We start from the raw sequence: 16,799 nt of genomic DNA on the forward strand, positions 1-16,799 counted from the left end.
TGGCATACAAATATTAAAGCAACGCAAACAACATTAAACTTAATTTAAAAAGAAACTTAAAACGTACATCAAACCTAATTATATTTGCTTTTTTACAATGTTTTCTAATTAAACCACAAATATTTGTATATTTATTTATCATCATTTGTACTACACTTTTTATAGCGAATTTAAAATTTCAGTCGTACAACATTTTAAATTTAATAATTTGATACTTGGTAAACTGGCTTGCAAAAGTTTTAAATTGCACACACATATTGTAACAACTAAAACAAGCAAAATGAAGTTAAAAAGATTTTAGCAAAACACACACACACATTTAAATTCAGCTCTCGCACATTAAACAATGCAAATTTTTGTTTGAGTCTACTACATACATATATTTTTTGTATATTTGCTTTTGATTTTTTTTTTTGGCTTGGGCCTGTTGACTTTGCAAAATTAAAAAGTACAAAAATTTCAACAAGTTGCCACGCACTTGAATAACAATAAGAGAAGTGAGAAAACATCGCAAGATTTGGTTAAAGTTTGCTACAAACTTTCGAGCTGCTGCTTTTGTAACAACAGCTGAGCAAAAACGAACTGAGAACTAACCGAATCGAAACAAACCAAAGCAAACTGAATCGAATCGCGAGAGGTTTGAAAGCAAACCTTGCGAGAACTTTCGCTTTAACTGAGCTCAGCTTTTCTGCTCGACAATAATCCGTAAATCAATAAAAATGCCAAAGCAACTTCCGGCAACGTAGAGAATGTATCTATTGTCAGGCTCCACGTTTCTTGCATCCTTCTTCAGTTTATTTGTAATAAAATGTTGTATATTTGCTTCACATTTGAGCATATTTTTAGGGCTCTCCACACACAATACACACACATACATTGCCATCACATTCCCATACAAATCATTGGGTAAACGGTTTTTGGCTTCAACGGAAATGTTACTCAGCTTGTAGTGCAATAAATTTATAGCATCTGTGATCTTTCTTTTGTAAATGATTCTCCGTCTCAGACTCATTCTCCTTATTCACACACGGTCTGTGCATGGCATAAATAATTTGCAGCCAAATCTTACAACGATTTCATATAATAATTTATTACACTCGAGGCACATAAAGTATGTAATTCCAAATCTTTGGGGCGGGCAACTCTATTTTGTTTTCGGCGGCTTAGTGGCTGTGTTTGTGTCTTGTTTTTGTTCTCGTTGCTGGGAATGAGGAGGGAAAACGGAGTTGGGCAGCAATTCGAGTGTCAGCAAGTTGATTAGCGTTAATTAGATGGCCAAATTCAAGGGGTGTGGTAATTAAAACGCCGTTTCGCCATTGCCAACAAAATTGATTGAGGGCGTTGCGTTGCTTTGCGTTGCCTGTCAGCTTAAGTGTCAGGCAAAATTGTCAGCCAGCGGAAAAGCATCTTTGTGGCTATTTTTAGGGTAAGGGTAAGCTTATTATATGGAACATTTTAATCAACTATGTTTAGCTAAATTAGCTAAATATAAAATAGTATACATATAAATTTTCAAATTTGTTTATTTCTTATATAATTGTATCTCTGCTGTCCGAAAATATATGGTAATAAAAATAATATAGATTAAGAGTAAGTTTGTGTGTATGAAATTTACTCGAAATCTTTTCGTACTTATGCAATTAATCATTCAATGTTCAATGCTTATTATTGGAGACATAAGAGTTAAATACAAATTTTTTTTTTTTTAATAATTGAATTTATATTGAGAAGTTAAGCAAATTAATTTCAGTTATTTGCCTAGTTATATTTCTTACATTTTCCTATAAGTTCAATGTTAAATATTTGAATGTGAAAAGTTATTTAGTGCATTTTAGCTATTAGAACTAATAAATTATTACGATTATATTTCTATATTTCTGCGTATGTCTTCAATTACTCAGGCCAAGTTTTCAAGATATATTTATAGCTCTACGCAGGACATTTTATTGATAAACCTAGATGGTGCGAAGTGTCCTTGTAATCAATAACTTTTCCTTATATTCTTTGGTATTCCAAATCAGATTTAATCAGCTGACAAACTTGTGTTGAAGAGCACTCAAAGGGAAAAGGTGCCTATTGTCGTTCTTTGACTACAATCTCAATGGCCCTATGAATTGTTAATGAGCTAATCAAATCAATTTGCATGCCATATGAATGTGGCTGCCACAGGGGCAACATTTGACTGGTAAAATACATTCACATACACGACGGCAGGTGCAACAATGCGCATATTTTTACACCAACTAGTGCCACAAGGTAAACAACAACAACAGCGGTAGTAAAAACAACACGGATAACAAAAATAAAAAGAAATAATAAAAAACAAATAAGGTGAAGAGAAGAGCGGGGCGCAGAAGTTTGGCCAACATTCCGCGGAAAGTTCAATTAGCAAAACGTGGCGCTTTTCTATGAAGCATTTATAATGACCCCAAAAAGGGCGAGGAGAAAAGGTAAAGCAGCATAATTGTTTTGTTATCGATACGCACACATACACACACACTCAAACGCACAAGGCCACTAACACAAATGGCAAAAAGCATGCGCTACAAATAAATTATTGCGGGCTGCAACATGATTTTAATTAAAGTTTTAACGAAAACCAAATATTTATCGTTTCATTTTGCTTTCAATTGTGCGCAACGCGGTTTTGTTTGTTCAACACGCCCTTCACACACCCCCGTCCCAAACATCCCACGCACACAACGAAAACAACAACAAGAAACATGATCATTAAGCAACCAAAAAATTCAATATGCATTGCATTTAAATATGCAAAATGCGAAAAGGGAGCACAGCAATTTATTATGAACAACAAAGGTCATTTCAAAGTTGTAATAATGAGCTGTGGCTCTCTGCATGTGTGTGTGTGTGTGTGTGTGTTTGGGAATGTAAATATAACGCTTGATAAACAGTCTAATATAAGCTGCATGTCGACGCTCACATTTACATTCCTGCGTTGTACAACGTGGCGTATGATTAACAGAACTGCAATTTGAGTTGGTTTAGCTTTCGAATGCATTGGTTTTCATTTCGTTGATTACAGAGCACAAAATCTGTTGCATATTTAATTTGGTTTGATTTTGCCATAACTTTTCCAATTAAGTTTAATTAAATGTAGAACTACGTCCACGTCCACCGCACTGACTCTGCTCTCCCTCTCTTTCACTTTTCCCCAGATACTCTCTCTCGTTCGCTCTGTGTGCGTTGGCTTTTAATTAAATTTTGCATGCATGTATTGCGTTGCAAGCAGCCTTGGTTTAAAGTGCGCCTAATTTGATTGAATTGTCAGCCAGCAAACGCATATTTAAAATGACCATTGACAGCTGTTTACCGCGCAAACTTTGAGCTTGCCTATGAATTCAATTATTTGACTGCAATACCCTGTAGTTAGTGTCAACAATCTCCGGATTGAACTTTCAATTTATGCATAATGTTTGCAAGTTAGACAGCTCTACAAATTTTAATAAATTTATGCTAATTAAAAGCAGCTAAGAAGCATCAAATAATGTGCATTAAATATTGGATAAAGATTGGAATTTGTTTTGTTCAAATGTTGTTTATGATTTATATCCTGATTTAAGTGCTTTATTTCCCAACTTTGTTTAGAAAATTACATATATTTCCCCTCACAAATTCTATTTATGTTTCCCATAGATGTCAAAAACTTTTTGTTTCTCTTTATCAAATTGTTTAGCCGAAAGTTTTAGCGTGTCGTGAACAACACAAAGATAGGTTACTCTTTAATCCATTCATTTAATTGCCATAAATATTTCATTTAACATTGATCTCTTCCATTTTGTTGGCCATTTACAGTGCTCGCAGCTGTTCTGATAAATATTTGATGTTTTTGTTCAATTTAAAGCATTGAGAGTTGCCATAGATGAGCACACAGATTAAAACTATGATAGATATGCCAGTTTCACGCCTCCGCCTAATGATTATCCCCCGGACGACGACAAAGAAGACGATGGGCACATCTGTGGCATTTCCCAAGGCATTAAGCTCAAAGCTAACGCAAAGGCTAAGGCTAAGAATGAAGATGAAGCTGGAGTCGCAAGTCGAAGTCGCTGTCGCTGTCGAGTGAAGCTGAGGCATTTCAGAAAAGTTAAACGGTCAAAAATTAAGGAGAAACAACAGAATGGGCAAAAGCTGGCACACAGCAACAAACACAACAAACAAATAAGCTGGCAAGTTAATGACCATAGCAACAACACTGGGCATAGAAAAGCTGATGAGCACTTGGAAGACAAGACAAACAGGCAGACAGCAGGGTGGGGAATTTTCATTTAGGTTTACACAGCTGGACGAGTGCTTTGACTAGCCAAACTCGTAACCGAAAACTAATTTCAAATGAACAGGAATTTGCAAATAAAGCAAACTTGAGCGAAAAGCTTAAAAAAATTGCCAGCAAAATAAGACCTACTCAAAAGTTATTAAGTGCAAATTAATGAACATTAGCGGTTAGCACACACATATTTACATCAACGCACACATAGAAACACACAGAAAGTCGCAGTGAAAAAAACAACGTTACCTACTTTTGGGCTGCACAAATTACCAGTCTGCGGTTCAAAGAGTTTGCCCGTCGTCGTTGTTTTGCTTGGCGCGCCGAAATTTCATTTAATAATTTTTCAATTAAATGCAGCCGCCTGCTGACCGCCGCCAAAGAAGCAAAAACAAATTACACACAACCAAAAAAAAAAGTAGAAGCAAATTAAGCACACAGCTTATGGACAGGAGCTTACAATTTACCGCAATTAAGCGAGTATATTAAGGGTCTGTCTACATCGCCGCAGACCGCACACAGCGCCTCCAAACATTCCCCTTAGAGGAAGGCAAATCAATTGCAAAGCGTTCTACAAAGCGCTTTCTTCTTTGCTTTCTTAATTTTACTGTTAATTATGACGTCAACAGAAAACTTTTTTGAATAAGCGATTTTAGGTATTCTAATAATGTTTTGTGTAATATTTAAATATACAACTAAATTAAGTTGTGAATAACTTTACAGAAAACTATATACATAAATGAGCAATGAGCTCAGTTAATTTATTTTATTCACAACATACATAGATGCTAAAATGCAGTGAAAGCAGATTCAAGAGAATCTTCAAGCATGCAATCTGACAACGTCAATTGCTGGTTGATCATGTCAATCTGATTTCGTCTGGCCTCGAATTAAATTAAAAACCTATTAAGACCGTCTAGATAAGCCTACAGCTAATGAAGGGCAGCAAGCCCCAACAGGATGCTGCACTTGAGGCCTCAATTCATCTTTTACAGTTGCCGTTGCAGAAGCAGCAAAAGCAAAGTGGCTGCTACTTTGGATTGTTGCAAGACGCTGTGTGCTAATTAGCTACCCGTTACGCTGTGAGTCGTTGTGATGAAGTTGAAGTTGAGATGTTGAGAGCTTGGGGAGTTGAGTTTGCAGCACGCGTTCACTCAACTGGCATTAATGAGTAAGCAATATAAATAATAATAATTTATAAATTAAACAATGCAGCAGAATCAACTCTGCATTTAATGAACAAAGAGCAAGCTCAAATTGAGAGACTGAGAGTCAAAGGAAGGCCTGCCTCGTAGACAAGCCGAAGAACATGGCAAGGGGGAAGTTAAGAATGCATTCAACGTTCAGCTGACCCAGTTTAAAGTTGATTTTGCGAATGTATGAGTAAGTGTAGGTGTGTGTGTATGGGAGTGTGTTGATGAGGGCGTAGCTGTCATGCTCATTAATATTCGCATTTTTTTTACAGCTGAGCTCGACAATTGTTCTGCCCTTCGTTGGCATGGATGTCTTATTCTCGCGGTACTTACCGGGATTCGATGCATTAATGTGAAATTCACAGAGATTTTTCGTGCCCTGTGCAAAATCATATGAATCCGAGTCTGTAAATAATATATCCACATCCAGTTCGAAGCCACGATTCGGAATGCCTTGTTGCAGAGGCGCCGAGAAGGGGCTGGAATGGAAAGCCACAAGCATTTCTGGGCCACTGCAAGAGAGAGAAAGTTTATTAAAAACTATATTAGACAACTATTTCATTTACCTCAAGTGTTTTATTATTAAATTGTTTGAATCCCCAGAGGCAGTTTATGAAACATTTTTTAAATTACTATTTTGTACTTTTGCGTAAGAGTTATTTATCTTTTTTTTTAACTAAATGCCAACTTTAAATATTTTTATTAAATGGCGTTTTCCCTTAGCTTAATTTAATATCGTCCCTAAAAAAAAAACAAATTTGTTTGCCATATGGATTAAATCTTTGTAATTTAGCATAACATATTTAAAACTAATATATCTGACTGAGAAGTTTATTCATGCGTTAAATTACTATCGCTCAAACTAGAGAAAGAGAAATTGCTCCAAGGACTGAAATTTGCTTACGCATAAGAAATTTTTACATATAAGTGAATCACAAACAGCTTAAAATTTGTTTTGGAATTTGTTATTTGGGCAGTTGTGCCGTATTAAGTTATAACTTTGATTAAGCCAATTGAAAAGTGTTCGCAAGCTTAGTCAACAACACGATATTTTGTGCCTCAGATTGCGTATACGCCACGCTGGCCAACAAGGCTAACGCTGGGCACTCCAATTAGAGGCGTGAAGAAACTAGTTTCTCATAAATTTAATTTGCACAACTCGGCAAACAAGCAAACTCATAAAGTTGTTGGCCACACACACGCACACACACAAGCATTCGAGCGTTGAGCGTGCCAGAAAAGGCGGGCGCGCCTAAAAGTATGACGCAGTATTTTGTTGTGTTTTGCTTTGTTTTGGTTCACAGTTTTTCCAGAACAGAACTCTTGGCATCTCTCCCTCTCTCTCACTCTTTCTCCACTTATTTAAAGTGTCTGTCAGTTGTATTGTCGTCGTCTGCTTGCTTGTTTGCATTTTTGCTGCCAAATTAACTTTTTTCGCCATTGTCTTCGTTCTCTCCGCCTCGCGTCGCGTCGCCGAAAAAGTTGTAGGCAAATTTTTTGGCATAACAAATCGCAAGGCGCAATTCAAGTCGCAAGTAACGAATCTACCAAATGTCCGGGCCAAAATTTTTCGGGGCCGTTTGTCTTTCGATTTTTTGGCTAAAAATTATGAAATGACAGCCGTGGGTGTTGCACCATTTATATTGTAGACAACACGACGCCAGCTCCCAAGTGCACGAGGCTGGCAGGGAAGAGGAAAACAGAGGAACAAAGAGAACAGGCAGCTGGACTGGAAAAGACACCAGCAATGGCAATGACATCGAGTGCTCGTAAAACTTTTGGCCAACAGCTTCAGTGAGCGAACCTCAAGTAACATTGCAAGACTTAAACAAAATTTACTTGAATTGATTTTTCGTCATTGTTTTGATTAAAGAGTCATCTAATGAATTGAATGTTTTTTATTCTTTGAATTGTTACAGTCTTTTTTTATTAATTTCCGAAAGCAAGCCAGAAGCTTTTCAATTTAAATTTCAAATTGAATTTTTATGCCCATGCTGCGTATGAGCAATATAAAGAGCATAAAATTCAAGAGAGACAGGCGCGCAGCTTGTGTGGCTTTTGCCCACACCTGGGCACTTGTCAAGGCTCTCGCCACGCACGATGTTAAAAGCCATCAAACATGGCCAACACAAATGGCTTTTTAATACGTGTAAGTGTGGCTAAAAGAGAGAGACAAGAAGCAAAAGATGTGGCACTCTTATTATTCAAACACCTACACACATCCAACAACGCTGGCGCCCACACACACAAAGATAATGTCACATCTCCTGCACGTGTGATGAACTGTTGGAGAAGGAAGAGATGAAGATGAAGGTGGAGAGAGAGAGAGGGGAACTGTCAGTTGGCAGCTGCTGCAACGTTTTTGTCACTGCCAAGTGCAATAAACTGCAAATGAAAAGTAAATTAATTTTTAATAAAGCTCACAAATGTTGACTGCTACCTCCCAAAGGAGAATACCCTTCGTGTCCTGCTGACGCACTTGGCTACCTCCTAATGGCTTGCGGCACTTGCGGGTGTCGTAAAATCAACACAAACCTCGCTCCACCCCTTCCTCATGGGTGCTTATCAATGCGTGGCCTGAAATATTCTCCCTCTCTCTCTCGGTACGATATCCCCAGACGGTTACTGGACACGTATTTACACTTGCTACCGTTTTGGGCTACCAAGCGCCTGACCGCAGAAGGGCTGCGCCGTCATCTTGTGGTCTTTGTGGCATGAAAATATCGAGCAGATTGGCGGCCCTAAAAGTGCCACACGCTGCTGCTGCTGCTGCTGCAGTGGCAAATTGAGGTGCTAGTCGCTTGGTTAACAGCATTACTCACAAGGCTTTGAGAGCGGCAAATCCAATAGAGCCGACAGAGGCAGGCGCCTAATTGAACTACTCATAGTTTCCAATTCCAATGATTGACAGACTTACAGCGGACAGTTGATTGACTAACAGGATTTAAGCGGCAGTTGATTGATGGCCAACTAAGGCGAAGGCATAGGAAATGGATTCTCAGTAAAATGTTAGATAAGCGCATTGAAGAACTTCCATATTTTTATACCCACTACCCTTAGGATAAAAATCTAATTTTAAAGCTACAGCCGCAATTATACAATAATATAAAAAACAAAATATCAAAGCGACAATCGAGTATGCTGACTGTTACACAGAAAACAGAAAAATGCGATATTCTTCTTAAAATATACCAAATTTATACATAGCAAGAATACTAAAATACACAAAAAGGTAATATACAATTGATATAGTACCACATCCAAAACTGGCTGACAATGTAGTATATATTTTCTACTATATGGTATAAAAAAAAAAAAATCTTCGGAATTTTTAAGTATTTTTGCGGTACTTTTTAGAATATAATATATGTATTTTTCTGGTTTTCTTACTCGTTTTTCTTTATAATTTATCTATCATTTAGTACGCAATCTAATGCCCAACACTACTTGACATTAAAGTTTGCTGTCAAAGAGAGTAAGTTGAGCAATTCATTAAAAAGTGTTCATAAGTTGAAATTAACTTTGCATCATGCGAAAACTCATTTGAAAGTAAACATATGAGGGTAACTAGCACAGAGTTTATTCCACTTAAAAGTGTGGACTTATCTCGACATATTTACACACGTAAAAACTTTCCGTCTACAGGTGCAAGACGCTCTACTGTGTGTAACTTTATCGAAAATGAAGCCACAGCAAACTCATAGCTAGCTAAAAATTAATATACCATTTAAAAAGTTAACACTTTCCCCTATTGTAGTATAAAGAAAGCAACAGCTGTTTACCCTCCCAAAAAAAAAAATAGGGAAAAAACTGCACATGCCAAAAAATATATAAGTAGACGTTGCAGTGAGAAATTAATAATTTTGATGTGGCAACGGTTCCCCTAACACCTCTCACTCCCCTCCCTCTCCTCTCCTTTGCTCATGTGCAGCGTGGAAAGTCGGGAAGGCAAAAGAAAAGTGCCAGGCAAATTGTATGACTGTCATGTCTGAGGTGTCTGTAAGCCAACACTCGCACACACAGTCAGTCAGCTGATGTGTGTATATGCACATATATGTATGTGTGTGCGTGCATTTATAATTCGTCTGCTCAAGTCGCGAAAGACGTGGAGAACGTGCAGCGCGTTGAGAGGCGAAGGCAAACGTGGTTCGAGGACAACTTTTGAAGCGAACTTAATGCCGTTTTTCTTCAAATTGCAGTGAGAGCTTGTGTGTGTGTGTGTGTGTGTGTGTGGGAGAGAGTGAGAGCTTCAAGGGTGGTGCTGAGTGGCGTGGGTGGATGTCGGTGTTGCTAGGTACCGTGCCGATTTCTTTCTATAAACTGCACGACGGCATCGTCAACGCCATCGTCATCGTCGTCGTCATCATCTTCTGTGTGCATTTTACGGTGCATGCATTCTTTATGCGTTCTGTGTGCATGTTTGCCTATAAGATTTCAGCTCTTGTAATTTGCCTCGACGTCCTCGGCAAAATGTTAATAAATGCCCGAGTGCAACTCATTAAGAGATTAAGTAGCAAGGTGAAACGATCGTAATCATCGTCGTCATAATCATCATTGAAAATCATCAAACTGCTTAAGCAACTTTTAATTTGCGGCCTGCTTTCAACTTGGAAATATTTTTGCAGCTGCCTTCGAACCAAAAAAAAAGCAGAAATAATAAGAAAAACGAAGAAAAAGGCTTGCAACAACAATCAATGTTGATGTGCACGTCTCAAGAGTCAGCGAAAAGTGCAAACTGCAAACTGTAAACTGTGAACTGTAAACTGCTGGCTGCCAACTGCAAACTTTGCCCAGCGAAAGCAACAACAACAACAACTACCAAAATCTGAAGTGGCAGATAAATGGCCGAAAGTGGAGCGGACGTCGCCCACGTGAATGTGGCATGTGGCAGAGTGGTTTGTGCCTCGCCGTTTTGCACTTGAGACCTGCAAAGAGTGGTTAACCTAAGGCGTTTCTTCGGAAATGTGTACTCAGATCTTGAAAAAAACACATTTAATGAAAATATAGTGACAGAAGAAAGTTAACGACGCTTAGAATATAAACAAAAAACATATTCTCAATTATTGTCTTTTAAATGCAGATCAATATTAACAAGTACGAAATCTACAGTGGAAGTTGCTCAACTATGAGATGCACACTACCTAATTTCAATAAAACCGTAAAAATACTAAAATATACCAAAGACTTTACTTGGTATATAAAAGTATTATATTTAGTATAAAATATTCTAAATTATCAGCCAAAGCAGCTAGCCATCTGATTTCAGTAAGCGTTTTTTTGCCATGTTTTCATAAATAATTTCTACAATTTCATAAATAAAGTCATAAACATTGTATTGACAAAATTATACTTGTTATCAGTTTTTTTCAATTTGCGGAAAGGAAATGGGCAAAAAATTACATCAAACTTGATCTGCCTGTAAAAATAAGAAATGCTGACGAAAAAACATTACATCTCTATCTTTTACAGTCTCTGTGATGTTGGCGCTTATATGGACAGACGGACTAGCAGACGGACATGGATATATGGTCTCGGCAGTTAAAGCTGATCATGAATATATCTACTTTAGGAGGTACACAAAGTTACTCTACGCTATTGTTAAAAGATATCAAGCAAATACTTATTTGTACCAGTTTGAAGCTTTAAAAATATTTTCTCACTCCAAGAAATCAGCTATATATTAAAATACGTTTTAAGGATGGGCAAAAGTGTATTGTGAAAAGGCCATAAATAATTTTAGGCATTCTGTGCATCTGTGATTAAGTGTTGTCTCCATTTATTTGCAATGTTTATATGTTTCTAAGTTTTGAAGTATGGTTTCTTTTGAAGAGAGTAAAAATACTCAGAGAATGGTACTCACAGTATTTGCAATAAAATTGTTTATATATTTTATTTTTAGAAAGAGAAGCAATTAACAGCTGAGAGAGTATACTTTTGTCCAGAAATAAAAACTGAATAAAGTATGACATATATTTAATTTAATTTATTTATGCTCTTGGTCTCAAACAAAGCAACTGATTCACAAAAAGAAAATAAAAAGTATTGAAAAAGCAGGATCACAAAACACACACAAATTTATAGGACAATTTCACGAGCGATTTATTCAGCAAATAAACTAATAAAATCGGTTCAATCAGATAAATGCGATTAATGTGAATATATTTCTCAGCAGAGGAAGGTGTTATTCAAGAATGCTCTGTTTGGGTTTAGTCTGCGATGGCGCTTTAAGAATTTATAGTGGCAGTCCCCGAAAGTACTTGGCAACTAATGAGCAGCAACTAATGCCATTGCATAAATCACAAGCATCAAAATGTTGTTTTCAATAGGCGGGTATTTTGTATAGTCAAGCAAAAACTTGCAAGCGGGCCACACATACATACACATAAATCTATTTATGTATTGAGAGTGTGTTTGTGTCTCTATTTAAGTCTGTCTCTTTGGTCGCTTTGTCTGTCTGCAAAGCAACCCAATTTCCGGTTTTTCTTAAGCATTGCGCACAATTGCAAGGCACACACAAAGGCATCATGAACTGTGACTATGACTCTGTGTGTTTATATGTTTGTGTGTGTGTGTACATGTGTGTGAGTAACTATATGTAACTGAATTGGAACACATGCGCCCCAGGCCAACTGCAGTGCAGTGCACTAGGACTGCGGTCTCAGACCCTCACACACAACACATGCTCATTAAAATGGCGCTCAGTCAGTCAGTATATCTTTCTCTCTCTATCTCCCCAACTGTCTGTCTGTCTCGCTGTCTCGGCTTGTAAATGTATTATGAGTCGTGCAATGCTCATATTTAACTTTTTCATAAAAGCGAGAAATGGCGTTAAATAAATGCCTGACAAGAGCTTCAAGTCACATTGCAACACATAACATACACACAGAGAAGACACAACAAAAGCTTCATTCATTGCACTTACCGTGACACAACGCGGGGCAACCAGTCGCCACCACAGTATTTAGCCAGGACGGGATCATTGGTCGAGCTGCCATCGTAGAATATCAAATGATCCCGTTCGCCCGTACAATCCGACCAGGCGCGTATCGAGCGTGAGGTCTTATTAAAGCTGGCAATCGAGCTGCAAAAAGGGGTTAAAGACAAAACAGATTTCCAAATTAAAAACATTCGCATACACAAATTTCCCGTTCGCTGGAGTCAAACAAAAGGGGTATTTAAAATAAAATTGCAATCAGTGCTAAATGCAATGCAAACATTTTCATTTCGATAAGCCGGAAAAACAATTGCGAGCTGTGTTGTCAATGACGTTGCACATTGCACGGGAGAACTTGTCAAAGTTAATAACCAACAGATGGATGAAAGAACGCATATTGTCATAAGTCTATCAATGAATACGCTACGATTTAATGCAGAAAAATGCAGAAAATAACAATAATATAAATATTCAAACAAAAATTTTAATTGTTCGAATTTTAAATATAAAAGAAAAATATATGTATAGTCAAAACATAAAATTAATATTACGCATAGATTTATATATTAGACATTAATTCTCAGGAACTCATTCATATCATTTCTTATTTAAAAATATAATATATTATTTTATAAATATATAATATTATATATAATAAATAGCGTTAACTAATTCGGAATAAATAAATAGACAAATAAAAAGAAGAATTGTTAACCAACTCATTTTTAAAATGTCTTTAATAAATATGAAAATACAAACATAAAATTAGAAAAATACAATGCAACTAAAATATGATTGAAATCTACATATATTTCACAAGTGAATATACTTTATAATAAAAGAATGTATAGCATAAAACTATATTACAAAGTAATAAGAATTTTCGAAATTTAGTTTTATAACTATATATTTCTTACGCTGTTTATTTAGAATAAATAAAAAAATACTTTTTTTTTTTGCTTAACGTACTTAACCCTATTAATGAAAAATTACCTAAATACAATACAACTATAGTTTATTTGACAAAATTATTTATATTTCAGAAGTAAATGTATAATTTATATAAAAAAAGTGTGTAAAACTTAAAACTATAATAAATAATGTAAATAACAAATGTTTTCATATAATTTTGTAACCACAATAAAATTATTCAAGTTCTTTAATAAAATTATTTTCCATTTATCTTTATTAATCTAGAAAGTGTATTAGCTGTTGCGGTTTCTAACACAAAGGTAACACACTCGAAATGACATTCAGTTGACTGCTTTAGAGAGGGGCCAGTCCATGAAGCAGTTGTGCAGCTTCCTGTCAGTTTCTATCTAATTTGAAATGCATGCATTGTGTGCAAACATTTAATTGGAATATATAAAATACAATTTGAAATACAATCAAAAAATGCTCAACAGTTTTGAGTGGCCCAAAAGTTTGAACTTCTATGCGCATTTACTATTTACAGGAGACTTTACAAAGTGTGAAGTGCAACAACATCGACAACAACAGCAACAACAACTGCTACTGGAGTTACAATTGCAATTTGGCAAATTGAAATGTGTCATACAAATGCGACACGCTCTCCTGGAGCCACAAAATGCTAATGCTTATTTAATGTGCATGGACGTTGCATAGCATTTGGCATTTTGAATAGAACATCCGTCCGTCCCATCCATTCAGACTTTGACTGTGTCTTTTACTTACCGCTTGACTAAGGCCTTGTGCTGATTCTCCTGGCTGACGGCAATCATGGCATGCTTGCTGGTGGGAACCTCTTTTTGCCGTATGGTCCAATAGCAGGTGACATTCCTTGGATACATGCCGGGATAATTTGGACTTTGCAGGCGACACTTGTTACGATAGCATTCATCGAATTGCCTTGTACAATAGGTGCCGGGTGTGACACGTCCCAATTCCAATGGCTTATCGGGCAGTCCATACCTGTAACAACCACACACACATAGCATTAGTACACAGGTGTGTGTATGTGTGTGCAAGTGAGTTTAGCATTTAATTTAGTTTAGCCTCGACTCCATTCGACTCGTCGCTCTGTGCAGTATATTTGTTTGGTATTTAGGGCTCTCATCCTGCCTGCAATTTGCATAAAATGCGCTCTGGCATTTTAGGGTTCAAATCCTTCCCCCCTCGCTCTCTCTCTCTATCGTCCATCCCCAAATATTTGGCCATTGTTTGGTTTGCTAATGGCTCGCATGCCGGACACCTGCGATGAACAGCAGTCGAGCACATTTACTGCGCTCAATGCATTTCTGGCTCTGCTCGTAAATATAAATATCCGTGTAAATTGTAAATTGTGTGAAATTTGTTGAGGCGTAAAAATACATTTCAATTTCTATTACTCTTTCTATTGCCGTATCCATTTCTCTATTCATTTCTCTATCTATCTATTCTCTTCTATCTACTGGCAAAAACAAAGAGCGCGACGCATTGAAAGACCAAATTTGACACACGTCTAGGCACAAATGGATTGCAGGATGAATCGTATATGGCATGCCACGGCAAGGAGCTGTTACTGCTGCTCATGTTTTATGCAGCAGACTTCAGCAACAACAACAATAACAGCAACTGTTGTTGGCATTGTGCTGCAGCAACATTTGCAGGTAGCAAAGATTTAGCTCAACCTAACTTTGGCTCAGCTGCCAAAGAGTGCTACGAGTGCTCCTAAACTAAGGGCAAACTGTCAGGCACCACACACACACACACAGTTCCTCAATACACACACACACACACACACACACTTTTCTGGTGACATTAACTTGCTGAGCTGTCCACACTTTTAAAGCTTGCTCTTTTTCTTTACCATCCACGAGGGCTGAATGATAAATTATGGCGCTGCGGCTGCGGGCCACGTAGCAAGTTGACGCATTACTGCCCTTGAGGCAAAGATAGTCCCCAGACACCGTTGTGTAATATTTCTTAATAGAACGAGGGATATTCTACACACTCATAGTAAATTTGAATTCAATTATTGGTGAACATTTTTAGTATATACAGTTTTTAATTTCTAATTCAACTTTCTTAAATTAATATCGAAATTTGACAACTTTATTGTGGTTAAGAGATAGGGACGAAATTTTTTCCACGCCCACGCAAATCCATAAAAATCGAATAAGAAGTGACATATTCCTTAGCTTTCATTATTTCAGAAGTTTGGGTGCGATCAGATAAAAATTGAAAGAGAGATTTAAATAATACTTTTGTTTGAGTAAAGACGCCTACTTATATGTTTACTTTGGCGGACAATTAGGTATATTTTGCTCTCTACGGTATATTTAGAATGTTGTACTATACCAATAAACAAAATCTAATCTCCGGTATGATTTTAGTATTTTTTAGATATATTTATTCGGTATATTTTCAGAGTAATACCGTACTGTTTTGCTTTTATTCGAAATTTATAGCCGGTATCTAAGAGTAGAGCTCACTCGACTATAGCTTTCTTACTTATTATATTTTACACTCCCTTAACTTTATGATCCACCCTTGGCTTTGTCTTTGCCTTTGTCACCCAAACAATTTTGCTGCATTTTTCATTTGTGAAGCAACTTACCTTACAACTGCATCGGACTGGCTAATAAATTTGTATCTTATGCTGAACTCGAAGGGTTTCTCGTCTCGTATATTGCGTGGCGGATGAAATACCTGCAAAAAAAATGTCAAAGCACAAAATGTGAAAAGAAGGAAAACGATACAAAAAAGAAAAGAGAGACACTTGCAATGCAATAACGCTACAACTTAAAATGAGCTGAAAATTGAGTGTAAATAAAAGTAAAAAACGGATACACAGACAGATCTATTGAAGGAAACTCTGTCAGATAGCAAAGGAAATGGTGTCCTGTCATTCAAGAGTGTGTCGATACAAAGGACACATCGCTGTGCAGGACGATGACAGGGCCATTGAAATATTTATTTGTCGTAAAGTGAGCGACAGCCGTCGTCACGACAAAAGAAACAAATGCATTTTCACAACTCTTTCAATTCGCGTTGGCGCTATTAATGAGTTAAACTCAGACTTGTTTTTCGCCGCCTTGTCGTGACATATTGTCATTTGCACACGCAATTTTCTTTTAATTATGCAATCTGCAATCTGGAATCCATGCGCCTCCGCTGACCACGTCAACTCATCATCACTTGAAGCAATTTGTTGCACTCTCAGCAGATACAAAAGCAGAGGCAGACGCAGCAACAGCAATCGAGTGTTTGGCTGAAGGACGTCCAGGGATGCGATTCAAGCATGAATTTTTATTAATTTTCATAATTTATGCGCTGGCGATTGCTGGCAACCTGAAGCCTGGGCCAGAGTGCTGCGTTGTCCATTTGCCTTTATGGCCGCGCATTTATTTAAATATTAATCACAAAGTGGCAATGGCTGCTCAAG

The 16,799-nt window shown here is 37.1% G+C and overlaps 1 protein-coding gene and 1 long non-coding RNA gene across 5 annotated transcripts in view; both read right to left on the reverse strand.

The window, feature by feature from the left end:
- LOC133844321 (uncharacterized) overlaps positions 1-16,799 on the reverse strand; it is a 76,778-nt gene that overhangs the window by 23,665 nt on the left and 36,314 nt on the right. For 2 of the 4 annotated variants that reach the window (XM_062278250.1, XM_062278251.1), the window contains 4 exons: positions 15,972-16,063; positions 14,108-14,344; positions 12,401-12,559; positions 5,812-5,990 (listed from right to left, as the gene is read on the reverse strand). In XM_062278250.1, coding sequence (XP_062134234.1) covers positions 5,812-5,990; positions 12,401-12,559; positions 14,108-14,344; positions 15,972-16,063 — 667 coding nt within the window. Of the gene's footprint in view, positions 1-5,811; positions 5,991-8,300; positions 8,509-12,400; positions 12,560-14,107; positions 14,345-15,971; positions 16,064-16,799 lie in introns of those variants that run through there. The other 2 variants (XM_062278252.1, XM_062278253.1) reach the window with 2 other exon arrangements.
- LOC133844333 (uncharacterized) lies at positions 7,172-8,293 on the reverse strand. Its single transcript, XR_009894597.1, has 3 exons — positions 7,936-8,293; positions 7,695-7,863; positions 7,172-7,637 (listed from the first exon to the last, which is right to left on the reverse strand). It is a non-coding gene; the product is annotated as an uncharacterized LOC133844333 (long non-coding RNA).

The sequence above is a fragment of the Drosophila sulfurigaster genome, chromosome 3 (assembly GCF_023558435.1).
Source record: "Drosophila sulfurigaster albostrigata strain 15112-1811.04 chromosome 3, ASM2355843v2, whole genome shotgun sequence".
Taxonomy (NCBI): Eukaryota; Metazoa; Arthropoda; class Insecta; order Diptera; family Drosophilidae; genus Drosophila; species Drosophila sulfurigaster.